General features: G+C 40.8%; 1 protein-coding gene across 6 annotated transcripts in view; it reads right to left on the bottom strand.

The window, feature by feature from the left end:
• The window catches only part of ARMH3 (armadillo like helical domain containing 3), a 123621-nt gene that overhangs the window by 86882 nt on the left and 19869 nt on the right, over window positions 1-16870 (bottom strand). For all 6 annotated transcript variants that reach the window (XM_015633480.1, XM_015633479.3, XM_033515523.1 and 3 more), the window contains 7 exons: window positions 16785-16860; window positions 14134-14227; window positions 9217-9318; window positions 4699-4757; window positions 3270-3335; window positions 2130-2199; window positions 599-659 (listed from right to left, as the gene is read on the bottom strand). In XM_015633480.1, the coding sequence (XP_015488966.1) occupies window positions 599-659; window positions 2130-2199; window positions 3270-3335; window positions 4699-4757; window positions 9217-9318; window positions 14134-14227; window positions 16785-16860 (528 nt within the window). The remainder of the gene's footprint in view (window positions 1-598; window positions 660-2129; window positions 2200-3269; window positions 3336-4698; window positions 4758-9216; window positions 9319-14133; window positions 14228-16784; window positions 16861-16870) is intronic.

The following is a 16870-nucleotide window of genomic DNA, read 5'->3' as shown; positions in this document are numbered from 1 at the left end:
ACTGTACAAACAGTCAGAGCAAAGCCAACAAACTGTCTAAATTCTACTTCTGCCCTCCAGGCTAAAGCAGTACAAAGCATTGAAGAGGCCCCTGTGGGACACATGGAGTGTTCATGAGTAGCTCTGTCCTCTTGTCTCCTTTTGCCCATTGCTAAAGTTTTACCCCTTGCCGCCTAGCAGGCTATTTCAGGCTTAAACCTCCCTCCCTCCCTCCCTCTCCACACTGCCTTCCAGGCCTCATGTCAGTCATCCTCGCTTTTTTAAAACTGTCTTTTCTGTTTCTAGACTAAGATTCATCTTCTGGGAAGTGGGGATTGTTGCAATGACTCTGTGTTATGAAACTTCTTTTAGACTGAAAAGCTCTTTGTGTTAGATCAAGTAGATTAGGAAAACAGTCTGAAATTGAATTGCTTTCAATTTTCTGGCAAACAGAGGATTTTTGAAGTAGAAAAAGTTACTGGAAGAGTTCATGAAAAGCCATCCTGCTCCCCACCATCCACAAAGTGTTATTTCAGTCAGAAGATTGCTCTATGAGTAGGATTGTACCTAAATTCAAACTTCAAATGAAATCACAGCGAGTTACCCCACAGACACTTACACATAGAGATCCATAGGAAATTCTTTCATCATGTGTGTTACAATGAATTCCACCATCAAATCTGACAGAAAAGAAAATTATAAAGTAAGTATTGAGCTGGCTACTGTTAACTTTTAGTAGACTACAAGGAAGTCAAACTGCCCCACCTACCTATCTCTACCAGACAATATTCCTGCTTAGATGAAAGGGATTTCACTTTTTTGTTTGTTTGTTCTAAAGAACATGAAACATTTGCTAGAACTAGAAAAGAAACTACTGGAAACTGAGGGTACATACTGTAATTTGCTCTGAGGCACTGCTTTCCCCACACGGTTTCCCCCACTATTAGTCAAATAAAGACTATACCATGAATTCTGATGTTTAGAATTGGTCTCATATTTCAAGCCCTGTCACTAATGGAAAATTCCATTAAGAAGCACATTTTAGAAAATTATTCTTGCCAGAAACAATGCACAACATAGATGTTACTTAAAGAAACATTGTAAATAACACTTATTTTTCCTAAAACAAATTCTGAAGCAAGTAAAACTAGCTTGATCTCAACACAGGCTAAGTTTCTGCTTAAGACTAATTCAGGGGAAAAAGGAAAAAATGAGAATGTGTCTAACATTTAAGGGCTTCCAGTGTGAAGATAAGAGGCAAAGAGCATAGAAATACAACTGAGAGAAAGTAATCAATGGTAACTGAATGTGTGTGGGGGTATGTTCAACCCAACTTCAGCATGAAATGCTTATACCAAGCCACTGGTAACAATTGTGAGCTGTAACCTCCTAGGGCAGTAGCAGTGTGCAGTGTGACTCAATAGTGACTAAAATCAGTGTAGGTGAAGAGTGTATGAGATGTGAAAGCTCTAGAAAGATTCTTCACGCAGCTGTTCTGTCTTGGCTTCAACAATCACATTTGAAAATGCTGAAGTCTAAGACTGCTTCTGTACCATCAGGCTGAACACCGATTCAGGGATCCAGGCTCCATCCATTTCTGAACCCATGTGTGCTTCTGGCCTCCACAGAAACCAGAGTCACAACTTAATCATGTGCTGCATGAAAAGCTTTCAACTACGCCTCCATATCCAGAGGCAAAACCCATCCTAGTTACTAACATTCCTGTTGTTTTTTGGCTCAGAAAAGGCTCAATGCCCAGCAAACGTGTTCACAAATGTTTTTGTGAACCACAGGTTTGCCATCATCGTATCATCTACAAAGTACTTGTCGCTGCTACCACACTCACCTAAACACTGAATCCACTGCCTTCCCTCTTGTTAAAAACTCAGTCAAATAGGCCAAGCGGTGTCTGCAAAACTTTCTGTAAATGTTAACAGGATTTATTGCTAGAGAGCTGCAATCTTGGATTTGTCTGCAAAGTAGCCAAGTACAAAGATGGACATGGATCGCTGGAAACATCTTTAGTATGTAATTGTCCTTCTTTCAAAGGCAATCCACTGCTCCATTTAATCCTCCAATCTCATATTTCTATTGCTCCACAAGAGATGCTTCAGGAGCCACAAGCACACACGTGCTCTGACAACACTCACCGAGCACCGCACACACCAGCGGGCGACAGGGCAGGTTCTTGTCTGCTGCTTTCTTCCGATGTCTCATTGGCTTCAAACACACAAAGATGAAAAGTCAGCAGAAGCCTGAAGTAACAGTCTGTGTATTACTGCATTTCTCAAGAAAAAAGTACCATCACACTTTTGTCTTTATCTCCAACTGCCATTTTACACATACTAACCCTAAAGGCCGTGGCTGGAGCAAAATTGTGCCTGCTTTCCAGCATGCCAATACTGGGGGTTTGTTTCTCAAGCTGTGTAGCTGGAGGGCACTCTTCTACTGAGGGGAGGGACCCCAAGACAAAAACAAATCACACAGCAATTCATCCCCCTTGGTTAACATACTTATTTGTTTCTGACCCAGAAGTCTGACTGGCTGATTCTTAACAGTGTGCAATCAATCAATGGCTTTGGTGCTCATTGTAACAGACCAGAAAGGCTAACTGGATAGCAACTCTGTTGTTAAGGGGTAATGACTAGCACTCTTACATATGGTCTCCATAAAGTAAAATGTTTCTTTCTTGAACAGTGAGTGACTTTCAAGTGCTGCTTCACTGTCAGATGAGGTAGAACTTGCCAGTACCACAGAGACAGAATGCATCAAGCTAGGATAACCATTCAAGTTACTTGTAACTACAGAGCTTCCTGAGTCAGGTAAGGACACTTCCACCACAGGAAAAAGCTCTGGAAAAGATACTTTACTCTGTGAAGGTGAATTACTTCTCCCAGAATGAAGTGTAAGCCAAGTAAAAGCACTCAGTGTAACTCCAGCTGGCTATTATGTATCACATGAGGGCTAATGCTTGCAGAAGATTAAGGCAGAATGTTCTCTCTACCACTGATTTCCTCAGAGACCTCATAACACACAGCTTCTCACCAGCTACACAGGCCTCTGAATTCACTGACAGGGCAAGGAGCTCTTTGTTCTTTGAAGAATGGAGACATTCTGAGAGCAATTTCAAAATCATTCTGCAACTACTGCATTTCTGACAGCATTTCCACATGCCTTAACAATGTAGGTTAGATGTCTGTGACACAATTTTCAGTATATATTTTTCATACATAGTTAAATCCTCTGTGTTTGCATCCTAAGGAGAAAACAATCTGGAGGAAAAGACTCACCATTCTGTGTAGGTTTACACGAAAATTCATGTTGTCATCATGAAGAAAAGCATTAGCATATTGATCCTATTGAAAAGGACAAGAAAAGGGAAGAGATAAGAAAAGCCCAACACCCTACAGCTGCCTTTCAAATCACGTGTGTTTCAGTGTAAAACTCCCAAGATACAGCCATGAAGTTAAAAAACCATCTGTCCTACTGTTAAAAACTCATCTGTTCCTCTTGTTCCACCCATGTTTCCAGCCACACAAAAGTAAACCCCTCCTGATCCCAATTCCACTTTAGAAAAATAAATTTCTAACAAAACAAGCAGTAGCTCAGTATAACTTTCTCCCCCTTGCTCATTTAAACTCTGGACTGTACACACCACGGTGTCACAAGTTTAACAAGTGCTCCAGGTGCATAATATAAGAGATGGTTCTGCAGCACACCAGTTCTGTGACTCTGTGGATAAAGGTTTAAATGGGCATTTTGATGTCAGAAGCCACTGCAGTACTAGCAGATAAGTTTATGAGCTGTTCCACCCCTCAAGCAAATCTTATTCCAAGACCACCTCTAATTTAAAGAGGCTTCTCCAGATAATGCACAGCCTGAACAGGTAATAAATATACCCTCTCTTTAATGTCAGAACCAAAGAATGCCCTTGTTATGTAGGAACAGAATTTCTTATCTTATTTTATCTATGCATCCACCTGAAGAACAAGTTCCAAAACCATTTAATTAGAAAAATTTCAAATGTAGATGATTAGTTTTCAGGCTGCACCCTGAAGAAACATTATTACAGAATCCTTACACCAGCTTACAACCTCACTGCTTTTTATTTTTTAAGAATGAAAGATCGCTACTTGCAAGAAAGCAAAATGTAAATGCCACACAAACACAACCACCATTCAGGACATCAGACAGCCATTAGAACATATTCCCCATGTGATAGGGGATAGGGCCACATTCAGCCAGGACTGCTGACATAGCTCTGTGATGCTGATTTCTCACCCTACTGCCACATCTGTGATTTGTCTTGCTTGTAGGGACCTACAAACACATGACTTAATTTCAGATTTGTATCCTTCTTTGGCAAAAGGGATATGGACAGCCTGTGTTTACCATGAACAGCACAGAGCTGAAAGCCATTAGCACATTAGTCATCTAAAAGCCACAACACAGGGTCACTCAAAAGCTAAGAGAGAAAAGGCTTAGGGGTTCACTCTTTTTTCTCCTCATCCCCAGGAGTTGGTTAAGTTAAATAAAATGATCCAATTTTCAAGTTTTCAGTCAACTTTAACAGTACTGCATCAAGTATATTAGCAAACAGTAAGTGTCTGAAGACCTCAGCACTCAGCAGCACTGTGGATATTCAGCTCCTGCTCCACAGGAGGCAGGGGGATAGAGCCCTGTACCCATCTGCTGAGCAGCTTCACGCAAGAAACCTACCTCTGCTATGCACGTCAGGATAATGAGGCACAGCTTGCCACTGTGCAGCCGGTGCTCATCTGCAAAGGAGAAAAAACAAGTCCTCCATGAGCCACAAGCCTAGCAAGGCTGAAGAGCAAGACAGCTGTTGAAGCAAAAGAGAAGCCCAGCTTGGAGATTCCTCATAGTTCTGCTTCCTCCATGATAGCTAATAGTCTCCTCTCAGCAAGCACTCACCCTCCAGCCTGGCCACTAAATCCCACCCACTTGTCACCAGTCTGCACCAACAGCTAAGGCTCAGATTTGAACTTCCAAAGCATTGTAACTATCCACTGGCCTTGTCTCATTCACTTTTACTTCCACAGATAGTCTAAATGCTATCTTTCTGTCACAGCAGACACACTGTTCCCTCTCTTAGACAAGGTGGAAAGCAAAACATCACCTTTGCTGTAGGTTATGAAACAGGCAGCAAAGCTTTCACAGAGGCACAGCACTGTGTAGCAGAACAACTGCTGACATTATGATCTAAGTTCCAAGTTTTAACCAAATACTGAGAGACACGACCTACTTTGCTCTTTGCAAAACCATTAAAGAAGGGAGTCTGCAAAGACTTCGGATTTTAAGGCAAGAGTTTCACCCTGATCAAGTTCCGTAACTTCTTATTCATCTCAACTTCAAACAGCTTTTGCCTTGAATGACAGCTAGAGCAAAACAGAGGGACTAAGGCAGAAGAACACATTTTTTATTTGGATTATTTAAAACTCCTCTCAAGTTTAACCTTGAATACAGAAAAATCCTCAGGATACAAATAGTCATGGAGTAACGTAGGATAGAACAAACCTCTGGATCAATCCTTGCTCAAAGCAGGGCCAGGAAAGATCAGGTTGTAGAAGGCACTGTCCAATCAAGCACATTTAAAATTCTTAATTTTAAAAACAATATGCTTGGACCACACATCCCCAAAACCCACAAAAATAAACCAACAAAAAAACCACACTGACAACTAAATTCTGAGGAGGCTTAGCATTGCACATTCCCAAGATTTCCAACACCTCCTCCTCTAAAGCACAGGACTACTAAACACACCATCCCAGACATCTCTGCCTTAGAGTCAAACTCCAAGAAGAGGGATATCTGAAACAGCCAGACACACTTTCATATAAAGCAGAAGACAGCATCAGCCAAATTCCTTCTTTGCAGGTGATTTTTACAAACACTTTGTGAGCTGGTGGGTACATGGTAACTATAAAAACAGATAGAATGGGCTTAGCTAGCTGTTCTGTCTAGTTTGATGCCTCTTTTGTTTTCTTTTCTATGCTGCTCAGGGACAGATATTTACTAAGAAGATGTGCCCTGAAGTGTGCCGATTTCATCTTGCAGCACTAAGTAAAATGAAGAGGACTTTGGAATGGAAGAGTTAAAAGTCTCTCCAATCTCCTTACCTCAGCTAAAATGTTTAAGTGTGAAGTTTTGTACTCCAGCAAGAAGGAGAAATGACCCAGAATAAAACTGATACACAAGAGTCTTGTTATTTTTATATTGTAAGGCCTCCCTGGATATTTCTGTAGATGCTGCTACCTCTTCTCTCTCTGGAGATTATGCTGTAAAGGCTCCTGTTTCACACCATGAACTCTGCCCTCTCCCTGTGTATTGTGAACATCAGACCATTTTCAGGAGCTATGGGGCAGCTATGCAAGCAGTTACTTGCACACACCCTTCATACTTTCAATGTAACCTTCATTAAAGCAAACAAAGCAGACCACTTTCTACAGGGAGGTGTATCAGTATGAAACCTGTTTTGAAGGTGGGAGAAAATGACACAGGTTTTATTTCTCCCAAGGCAGCTGCCTCTGACTGACACAAGAGAGGATAACAAGAGAAGGATCTAGAAAACATAATCTATTAAATTATGCTCTCTGGGACAGGACCAAAACAACTGTCTAGTGCTGGATATGGAACAAACCAGTTTCCCCTCTAATTGTTCCCACCTGTCTCAAGACACATGGAGTAAATTAGAATTATTCATTCTTCTTGCTATAGTGGTGTCACATAGAAGCATAGAATCATTTAGGTTAGAACAGACCTTTTAGATCATGGAGTCCAATCATTAATCCAGCACTACCAATCTCTGAGTAAACCGGGTCCGTAACTGCCACATCTACATGTCTTTTAAATACCTTCAGGGATTGTGACTCAAGTACTTCCCTGGGCAGTCTGTTCCATGCTTGGTCTTATAAAAGAAAAAGAAATTAGGCAGTGCTCCATCTATAAGCAAAATATAAGGTCAGGAATATACCCACTAGAATTAGTAAGTATTGGTTTGCAAGACACACTTTTTAAATGATGGATCAGTGGAGCTCAAGGCCACAAACTACAATGGTGGGAAGGAGGTCTATCAGCTGCACCAATTTCAGACCTTATACAAGCTAGAACCAAAGGAAAAAAAGAAAGAAAGAATCATCAACTCCTGCCTCAGAACACAATAGACTCATCTCTCACTGGCTTGTTTAGTAAGGAACCCCCTCTATGAGATTTCGCTCTATCTGAAACTAATCCACTGTGGCAGTTTCCAAGACCCTGTGTAGACTTTCCACATTACAGTGACTAGTAAGTGCAAAAGTTAAATTGAAAAACATAAAATTGTTCCATCAGACTCTTGGATCAGCAAGACTGAGAAAAGAAAATGCAAATGAGAAAGATGGTAAGCCCTCCTCACGTGTGCAATCTATTAGAATGACTGAACCAAGATTGATGTGGTTTAGTTCAAAAGACAAAAGCAAGAGGAAACGTGAAAGCAAACTTAAAATATGTAAAGGCTGACACATATATTAAAAAGAACTAATCCATTCTCAATATCTATCTTGGAGAAGATAACTAGTAATTAATTTAAATCACAGAAAAGAATTTAGGAAGCAAACAAAGCTTTCTCACAATAAAGACAGTTAAACTCTGGAATGGATAGTCTGAAAATGGTGCTCCACTACCACAGGATCTTCATCCAACCTGACAGCTATACCTCTGAGAAAAGATACAGGTAAACCTGAACCTGAGCTGTGATTTAACCCCGGACAGCAACTACGTCCCATGCAGCTGCTCAATCACTCACAATGCTTCTCCTCTCCCCACAGAGGGGACAAGAATTGGAAATAAAAGGTAAATCATGTGGGTTGAGATAAGAACAATTTAATAACTGAAACCTCATCATTATAATCATGATTATCATAATAATCATCAGCAGAGTGAGAGAGCGTAACAGAACCAACGAGAAGCAAGTGATGCACAATACAGTTCATGATACAATTGCTCACTGCCTGATACCTATCCCCACACAACAATTGTCCCCTTCTGGCTAACTCCCCCAGTTTGTCATGCCCAGTGTACATTCTGTGGAGTGGAATACCCCTTTGGCCAGTTCAGGTCACCTGTCCCAGCCATGCTCCCTCCCTGCTTTTTGTGCACCTCCTTACTGGCAGAGCATGAGACACTGAAAAGTCCCTGACACAGCGATAGCACTACTTAGCCAGAGCCAAAATATCAGTGTGTTACCAGTATCATTCTCATACTGAATCCAAAATCAAATCACTGTACCAGATACTAAGAAGAAATTTAACTCTGTCCCAGCCAAAACCAGATATGGGGTGCATGAAGTTCCTTTTGGTCCTAATTTCAATTATTACTTTTTCTTCAACTAGCTTGCTTACTGAACAAGAGCAAGGCAGCCAAATACAATTTCACAGCAAGCTAGTAGATAAAAGGAAACTGCCTGCTCTTATTAAATGCTAAGCATTCATGAAATTCAGTAATTGATATAACACAGCTCTGCAGATATATTCACATTTCTGTTGTTATATCTAACTTAACAGCTAAAGTTGGTAACAGGCCGAAATAGGGTGGAAAGATCACCTGTTATGTTCACACTGTGGTCCTGCCCGTATAACCACTGGGCAAAACAGCACCCTTGGGTACCCTGAGCAGGAGATTAAGCAATACTTCAACTCCAGCAAGCTGAAATTAACCCCCACAGAACCACAGGAGAAACAAAAAACAACACAGAAAGATAATTTCTCAAGCAAATTACTGCCAGCGCAGTCTAAGTTGCAGCTGTCCTATTTATAATTACAGAGCTACCTGTTTAACCAAAGGACAAAGGAAGTATTTCCCTCTAATGCTGAGTTTTCCCCCCTCTGTCAGTTTCTAAGTGTTCTTAAAAATACAGCTCTCTGGTCTCGGATTTCTCCTCTGACAGACAGTTGTGAATCAGATTTACTCACACCTTCAGCATATAGACAGGCTTGGTTATTACGTTTTATCATTTATTATTATATTCTTTCCATACCTGACTTCTCTCCCGACAGCATTAGGTCTCTCCTACTTTCAAAAGTCTTACCTCACAATAAGAAATCACCTAATTTTTCAGAAAGTGAAACCTTCAATCTTTTTATAAAGAGACTCCAATCCTATTTCTGGAGTCACCAGGCACATTCTTGTGCCCTCCTGACTTCAGAAGCACTGTTTGCTGCACCCACAGAATTCACTTACCTTTTGTGTCCTGCATCACAATTGAGCTGTACTTCAAGAAGGTTATCAACAGGTTGCTAGTTTGCACATCAGCATCCAAAGGCAGCTCTGCAGAGCTTATAACTGGAACAAAGCAGATAAGAAACATTTAACCTATACAAATACTAGAAATAACTATACAGAGAACTAAGACACAGACTCCAGGTCTGGAGTAGGATCAGCCTACCTGCAGGGCCACCTGACCTCCTCCTCCATGACCACCCAGGAAAGATTTTGTTATGGAGATTGGTACCACTCCCTCAGAGACCATTTCTCCTGCTCTAAGCACAGGCTGTGGTACCCTGCAAAGTTATATCCTTCTTTGTCCTGCCCCTGCTCCTCCTCCCAGGAAGATGAGCCCACTGTTTTAGCACACATCAACATCCCCAGCCTACGGAAATCTGGATTATTTGCACTGATATCCAATTAATTCTTACAAGTAACACAGATAACAGTCACACAATTCTCATTTTGTAAAGAGACGTGCCCAGGAAAGGCCCTTCTCCGTTTCAGCAATTTTGAAATGTTAGTTCCAAAAGGTCTGTGTCAATTCCATTCTTCCCTCTCAACAAGTTCCTACTGCAGAAGCAACACAGAAGGCAAAATGTAACAATTACTGCACAACCAAAGAGATAGAAAAGGAAGGCAGAAACAGAAGCTTTATAAAAACAGCAGCTTTATAAAAGTCAAGAAGCAAAAGTAGTCACAGCTTGTGCTAGATACATCTCAACCCAAGAGGGAGCAGAAATGTTCTTTCCATACCCACAGCAGTTCCCTGGCATTTCTCTAGGACACCAGCTGTACTTTTGACACCTCAACAGTGGACATCATCTGCCTTAGACTTTACAAGCTACTTCATTTCCTCAGCTAATTGCACAATGTGCCTCCTTGCTCATTCCCCCATTGCCCATCTGAAGCACTGAGTTTATGAGCTGTCAAACCTCTATCATGTGACTGAGCCACATTTTTACTGATGACTGAGCCTGAGCTGTCCTAAAGGGCCATTCTCTGCCTTTCCATTTGGAAAGCTTTACAAGAAATATTGAAAGGGAGGACAAAGATCAGTGGGAAACATGCATCATGCATTTACCTGCAGATCCTGCCAGATAAGTCTGACACCATTTAAGATAGAGTAGTTCAGACAAAAAAAAAACAAAAAACCCAAACTGATGGAGCTAGCTTAGGAACACGTCAGTAAAGCACTTCCCTCTCTTATACAGTTATGTATAAAAAGTTAAAAGTGAAGGAAATAGGTGGGAATCCATAAAGAAATTTATGTGCATCAAAGATCTGACAAACAAGATACAATTGGAGAAATTACTGCTCTGAGAAAAAATTACAGATTGATTTCTGTAGACATCAGTTTAGAGAATAGTTCCTTCTTTTTCTGTGTGACCTGGACATAAGAAACAGTTGCTTGCTAATGAACCTGCTAATGGCAGAAAGTTGGGATATGTAAACACAGAGGAGTATCAGACTGCACACAAAGAATGGGATAAAAACAACAACAGATAACAGAAGATGAAATTAAACAATGCAAGCCATAGGGTCAGGAATTCAGGGATTTATTTCCATGGCAAACTGAGAGCTCATCAGCTGCAAACAAAATACCACAGTCAGACCACAAGATGACAAGCTACCAACATGAAGGGCTCAAGAGTGTAGTCCTACATCATATACCCAGAAATACACTTGCAGCAGAGACACAAACACTGTAATGCCCTGCACAAGGTGCTGGCGAGGCCTTGTCTCAAATACTGTGAATAAATATGCAGAAGTCACATTCAAAGAGGATACACTTGAACAAGTTTAAAGACAGGCTAGTGTGTTGATCAGAAGAACAGAGTACCTTTCTTCTGAGACAGAAAAACACATAGGTGAGTAAACCAATATGTGAAGAAGAGTGACCTTTGCTTCAAGGGAGGCTTAGCACCATGATAAATGGGTATGAAGACAAGAAATCTAGGTTGTGAAGTTGAATATTTCTAACCAAGGAAACAAGATGCTGAAATTGCCCACCAACAGAAATTACTGGGAAACAAATTTAACAGATTTAGTCAGAGCTTGATAAACTCAAGGGATTGCATGATGATATGCCTGCAAGCACAGAGCACTAGGCTCAAGAGTTACAGAGACCTTTTCCAGCTCTATGCAACTGTCCTGACGTGACAATAATATGACTGTCTAGGGGGTCAAACCCACAGGTTCTTACATTCAAGAGGTCATAAATGGCTTGAATTACAATTGACTAAAGTTTCTCTCTTCTCAAGCTATAAAGACAGCCTAAGACAGGGCTCCCTTTGCACTGGAAACAGATCTGCAGACCATTAGTACACACACCTTAGGTATCATATCATCTCTTTTCTGCCTATCCTCAGGAATGCTCAAGGCTTTTCTCACTTTTGAGGAAAGAAAAACGTATTCATCATGAGATTGGACCTTGTAAGAAGTGAGGAATTACACCTGATTGTTGGATGACTAGGCTGGGGACTCTGAGGAGAAGTAATTGGATCCTGTACACAACTGTATTTTGGATCAGAGAAAAGTCTGCTTTAACATAAAACACCTTTCAAAATTCAAGGCTTGTATCTCATAACCCTGTTATGATGAAGCAAGTAAGGCTTCAACTGGACAAGGGCAGGCACAGAAGGATGAAGGAGACAAGCCAACAGTAAAATGCAAAATTCTTTAAACCATGCGCTGAGAGGCCCAGAGTACAGCAAAGGTTCTCAGGGAACTCAGGATTACACAATCACCTTCAATACAAAACTGTAGCCTTGGAAACAACAGGTCAAATGGATCAATGTAACTTCACTGTTGGAATCACATAAAAAAATCATAACAGGAGTTTTAGGTTAGAAAGGTTGTGCATTCCCAAGCGTGAGCTGGTTTAGTCCATTCAGTCTTGAAGATCTGGGGCTCCTGACACATTCCTAATGTGCCATGTCTGTTGGCAAAGTCTGTGCAATGAGACTGGAAGCTTTCTCACTCCCAATATTATGAATAGCTCAAAGATTTAGCTAGAAGTCTGAAAAATGTATTTATATCCCCAGTGGATCCTTCTTGAGCTGTTACAATGAACGTAGTGAATGAATATTTAACAACAGTAAGCAAACTGACATTTAGATAACTATGGTGACAGGCACACTTGATTTACATATTATGGATAAACAGTTTCTAGCAAAAGCCTCATTTCTGGGGAAAAAAAAAAAAAAAAAAAGGAAGAAATCACTCTGAAGTACACATCGCTCCTTATCCTGGTTTACGATGCAGACTTTTTTAACATACATTTTGAAACTTTACAAGGTCTTAATTTACACTATAACACTATAGGTTAACAGCCAGAGAAATTTCAAACCAGAGTATGAACCCATTTTTTATCCCAGACAGCATAAAAGAAAAGCACCTGAAATTCACAGATGGATTTCTACACGTTAATGTAACCTGAAAACAGTTCAACTACACATTTTTTTAGTGCAGTAAAAAGAAAGCAATCTTCTCATTCCAGAGCTAATAAGCCTCTTGCTAACTGGCAGCCATAGGCAAGTTTTACAGCTGACATGCAAGACCTTAATAAACAAGGAAAATTCCGACGTATCTTTAAAACAGCAGTAATCAAGCACCACCAAACTAAACCAAGCCAAGGGCCACAAAAAAAAATCACATTTCAGGGATCAACAAGGTGACAGCAGATAAAAATAAAGCAAGCTTCCCAATGCAAATGCTGCACATTAAGATCAGATCCTTTTCTTAAATTTAGTAACCTTACAAGCCACAAGATGCCTCAAACTTCACAAGATCACTGCCTCTGCTGAAAGCAGGATGGAGGTTTTGATTTTGTTTTGCCTCATGGTAAATGAAAAAACAAAAAATAAAGAGTGCAAGCAAGCTGTAGATGTAGGTAAGCACACATTCTGACAGTTGTGTAATAAGTGTGGGGGTGGATACATTCGCAATGAACATGTTGAACAGAAGCCCACAAAATGCCCATCCCTCCACATTTTATGTTATGTTCACACAGAGACTTGAGACGTAGGGGACTCTTTATCTGAAGCTTTTGTTATCCATGGCAACCAGACAGAATTCATCCATGAGGGGGATCATCCTTAACTAGGGTATCAAATGACATGAATAGCTGATATAGCTGAGTTACCCAGGCTGCTTTTCCCCAGAAATATTTCCAAACTGTGCTCTATTCAAATTGACTCTGTTCCCTCATTAAACACTCTTCAGCTCAGATGCCATTAAAGTGCATTAAAACAGCCATTTCATTTCTTCTCTTAAACTAGGCTATATCTATCCATACCTTAAAATGAAAGGGTTTTATTTTAGATGATTTCAAAGCATATTTATGTGGATACATAACATCTCATTTAGAAGAAAGATCTCAGGGTAAGCAGTCCTTTACAAAGCCTATCAAAGAAAAGGCAATAATAAGAGGGAGGAATACTTCCACACCCAGACTGAATTCAAATCCCAATTAATTCAAAGCTGAGGACAAGTGCATTAACGACAAGCAGGAATCCACAGCGATTCTCTGTAAATCTGTTCCAATGACAAATAATCCCAGGCAAAGGACCTGACACTAGAAATATTCATAAGTAAAAGCCTACACAGAATAACTAACGGGCTAGTTGTACCTTCATGTAGATATTGGGGCAGTACTGTTTTCAGAAGAAATATCAGCATAATTTCATTGAACAATACACAGGCAAAATAAAAATAAATTTGAGTCAAAGAATCTTGCTCGTGTTTAGTAAGACAAGTCACTCCAGGAAGAGATCACCAAGTTACATCTGCTCCAGACAGATCTCATTAGCTGCAATCTTCAGAAAATAGTTTGCTTGTTATTTTACAGTTTTAAAATATTTTTCCTCAGGAGATCATTACATCTCTTACCATCTGAAGAAGGCGGGGTGGTTCCAAGTGGAGTGACAGGTGTCATTGGAACTGGGCTCGTTGGTGTTGTCATCAGGCCCATTTCAGGATGGCTCTAAGAGAAAACACAAATGCACAGGTCAACTGCTTCCCCAGGCACTGGAAACACAGACCACTACTTGTCCTGTTCCATGCTCCTGCAAAATAGACATGATTAAAAAAGCTTCCAGAAACCTCCACTTCTTCTCCAAAGAGCCAGACCATGGTTCCTGACCTTGGATGTCTAACAATTAAACTGTACATCAATTTCTCTACTCCACAAAACACAAAAATACATCAGAAAGTGGTGGCTCTCCCCAGCAGACAGAAAAAAAATGCCCTTCCCTAATGTAGAATTGGAGATTTGCAAAAGCCTACAATGTTAATAGCTTCTAATTACCCCTACAACAACCCAAGGATGTGCATTTTAAGTCTTCCTCCAAGATCCTTTCACTTCTTTTTCTAAGAGCAAATTCTCCTTGCTCCTGCCCCCTATCTGTTCATATTCAAAGAGGATGACAATTTATTACTTTCCTATCTCACTGTAAAGCCCTGCAGGAAAACAGAGCATAACATATATAATACTATCATTATTGATCCTCTCAGCTTCCATCAGCCAGTCACTCTCCCCATTTCATCTTTGCTAATAGTTGCCTGCCTAATTACTGCTTTGACTTCACTCTTTGCAAGCTTCTGGACCTATCCACACTGGTGAGAGCGTAGGCAATCTGCCATGCTATTTTTGAGTCTGGCTGCCAAGAAAAGTGTCCATTTTATAGGGCAAGTTTTACATAAATGTATCATCTGCCTTAATATATCATCACAATTTCAAAATAAAAGGAAGATACAGAACTGCTGATTTGCTGTTAGTGCCATAGGATTTTTCACAAGTGGATATCCTCCACACTGCCTTTGAATATCTCATTTTATGAGCAACTATAAATGCATGTATTTCATGGGAAGCACAGACACACATACTACAACTCAAAGACAATTTACATCCCTACAGCTACCAACTTACACTTTAAAATACAATTTTTCACTGAAAGTCTTACATAAGCCAGATTTCCTTAGACAGGTTTTTGGGGCTCACCTTCCTTCTCCAGAACAGTAACTGGAAGTTGAGAGACACGAGTGCCACCCAGCAGCAAACCTGAGCACCCACAGCTGGTGAGCACACACCTAATGCTCCAGATATCCACACAACTGAGTCTCTGCTCTTCCCATTTGCCACACAGCAGCAGGAAGCCATTCATGCAGCACCAAGCAATGGACACCAGCTTAGGCAAGAGCATTCATCAGCTTTTATGAGGTTTTTTTTCAACATGACACGACCTACCTCACCCTCTCTTAAATGAAGGATTACAGACAAGCCATCCAAGAATATCAGTTCTCCAATTCAACCCCCCGATGGGGCTGCTTCAACTATCACTTTCACAAGTAACTAGTCTATCCTTTTATTTTTAAGAGCTTTTACAGTAGCTGATCTTTTTCTGCTCTGCTCTTTTCCCTGCCAAATGCCTCTCTTCCCTCAGGAATATCTTGACCACAGAAAATCCTCGGTATTACACAGAACTGCAAGAGCAGAAATCTTTGAGAAGTGGTAGGAATGAATAAACTGGGAAAAGACAAGCAAGGAACCTCAGCAAATTAACCATCCAGCTTTCTTCAGAGGCTGTAAATCTGCTTATCAGACCTCTTCTATCACCACTACTGTCAGGAGTCCCCAAAGATCTCCTCTGTCATGCCAAGTGTCTAGCCTGAGATGTATGGCTGCACTCTGAGGCCCTGAATAAACTGGGAAAAGGTGTTATTTTGCTGATGTTGTTTTTCTCACAGATTACAAACCAAAATTAAAAGCCTGAGTCTAAAGGTCTCCCTAAACACATCAGGTTGCCCTTTCAGCACAATCACTGGATCAGACAGGCTCATTATCTGCCTCCCAGCAGCAACCACCTCTCCAAACTCACACAGCATTTAGAAAAGCATCCAGAGATTTGTGATCAGAGCAGATCACTGCCTCTCAGAAAGCTGTTTCTCCACCACAAAAAGCCCAAGGACAAGTACAGTGCTCCAACAACTGGTTCTCATGCCAGAGGGGCTGGGCTCTTTAAGGAAGTCTGAACAAAAAATAGTAAACTGTCACATGTCAATTACTCCCTAAGTGAAGAACACCCAAACAGACAACACACAGTCCATGCACACCCACAGAGGACAATCCATCCAATTTGGGAGCTGAATCAGCCTCTTTCTCTCAACCATAACTTAAGAAAACTGTGATTTGCTCTGAGAGCTCCAGCAACCGCTTTTCTCACTCCATCCTCCCACTAAGTGGACTATCAAGAGGGCACAGAAGGCACTCCATGCAACCTTTCCCATTCAGTGCCAAAAATGAATCATTCCAACATGAACTGTGACCTCAAAACTACTCATTTACTGTCAAGGCAGGAAGTGTATCATAAAATTCTTCCCCAGCCCTGGCCTGCTTCTGGTCTTTCATGCTGATCCTATGGCAAGTACACATAAGGGGGGGAAAAAAAAGAATATATCTTTTTCACCAATTCCATTATTGGTGCTCTGATTTCCAAGACATCTACTACAAAGAAATGGGGAAACATTCCACTGAAACTCACTTGTGCCAGAACTGTGATGAAATTCCTGTTTAAGTGAACAGCTTCATAGAGGGCAAGAAGGATTGCTTCATTTGTTCTGTGGGAAG

Source organism: Parus major, chromosome 6 (genome assembly GCF_001522545.3).
Source record: "Parus major isolate Abel chromosome 6, Parus_major1.1, whole genome shotgun sequence".
Taxonomy (NCBI): Eukaryota; Metazoa; Chordata; class Aves; order Passeriformes; family Paridae; genus Parus; species Parus major.
The sequence above is the reverse complement of the archived record's forward strand: the minus strand, read 5'-3'. Positions and strand labels throughout refer to the sequence as shown.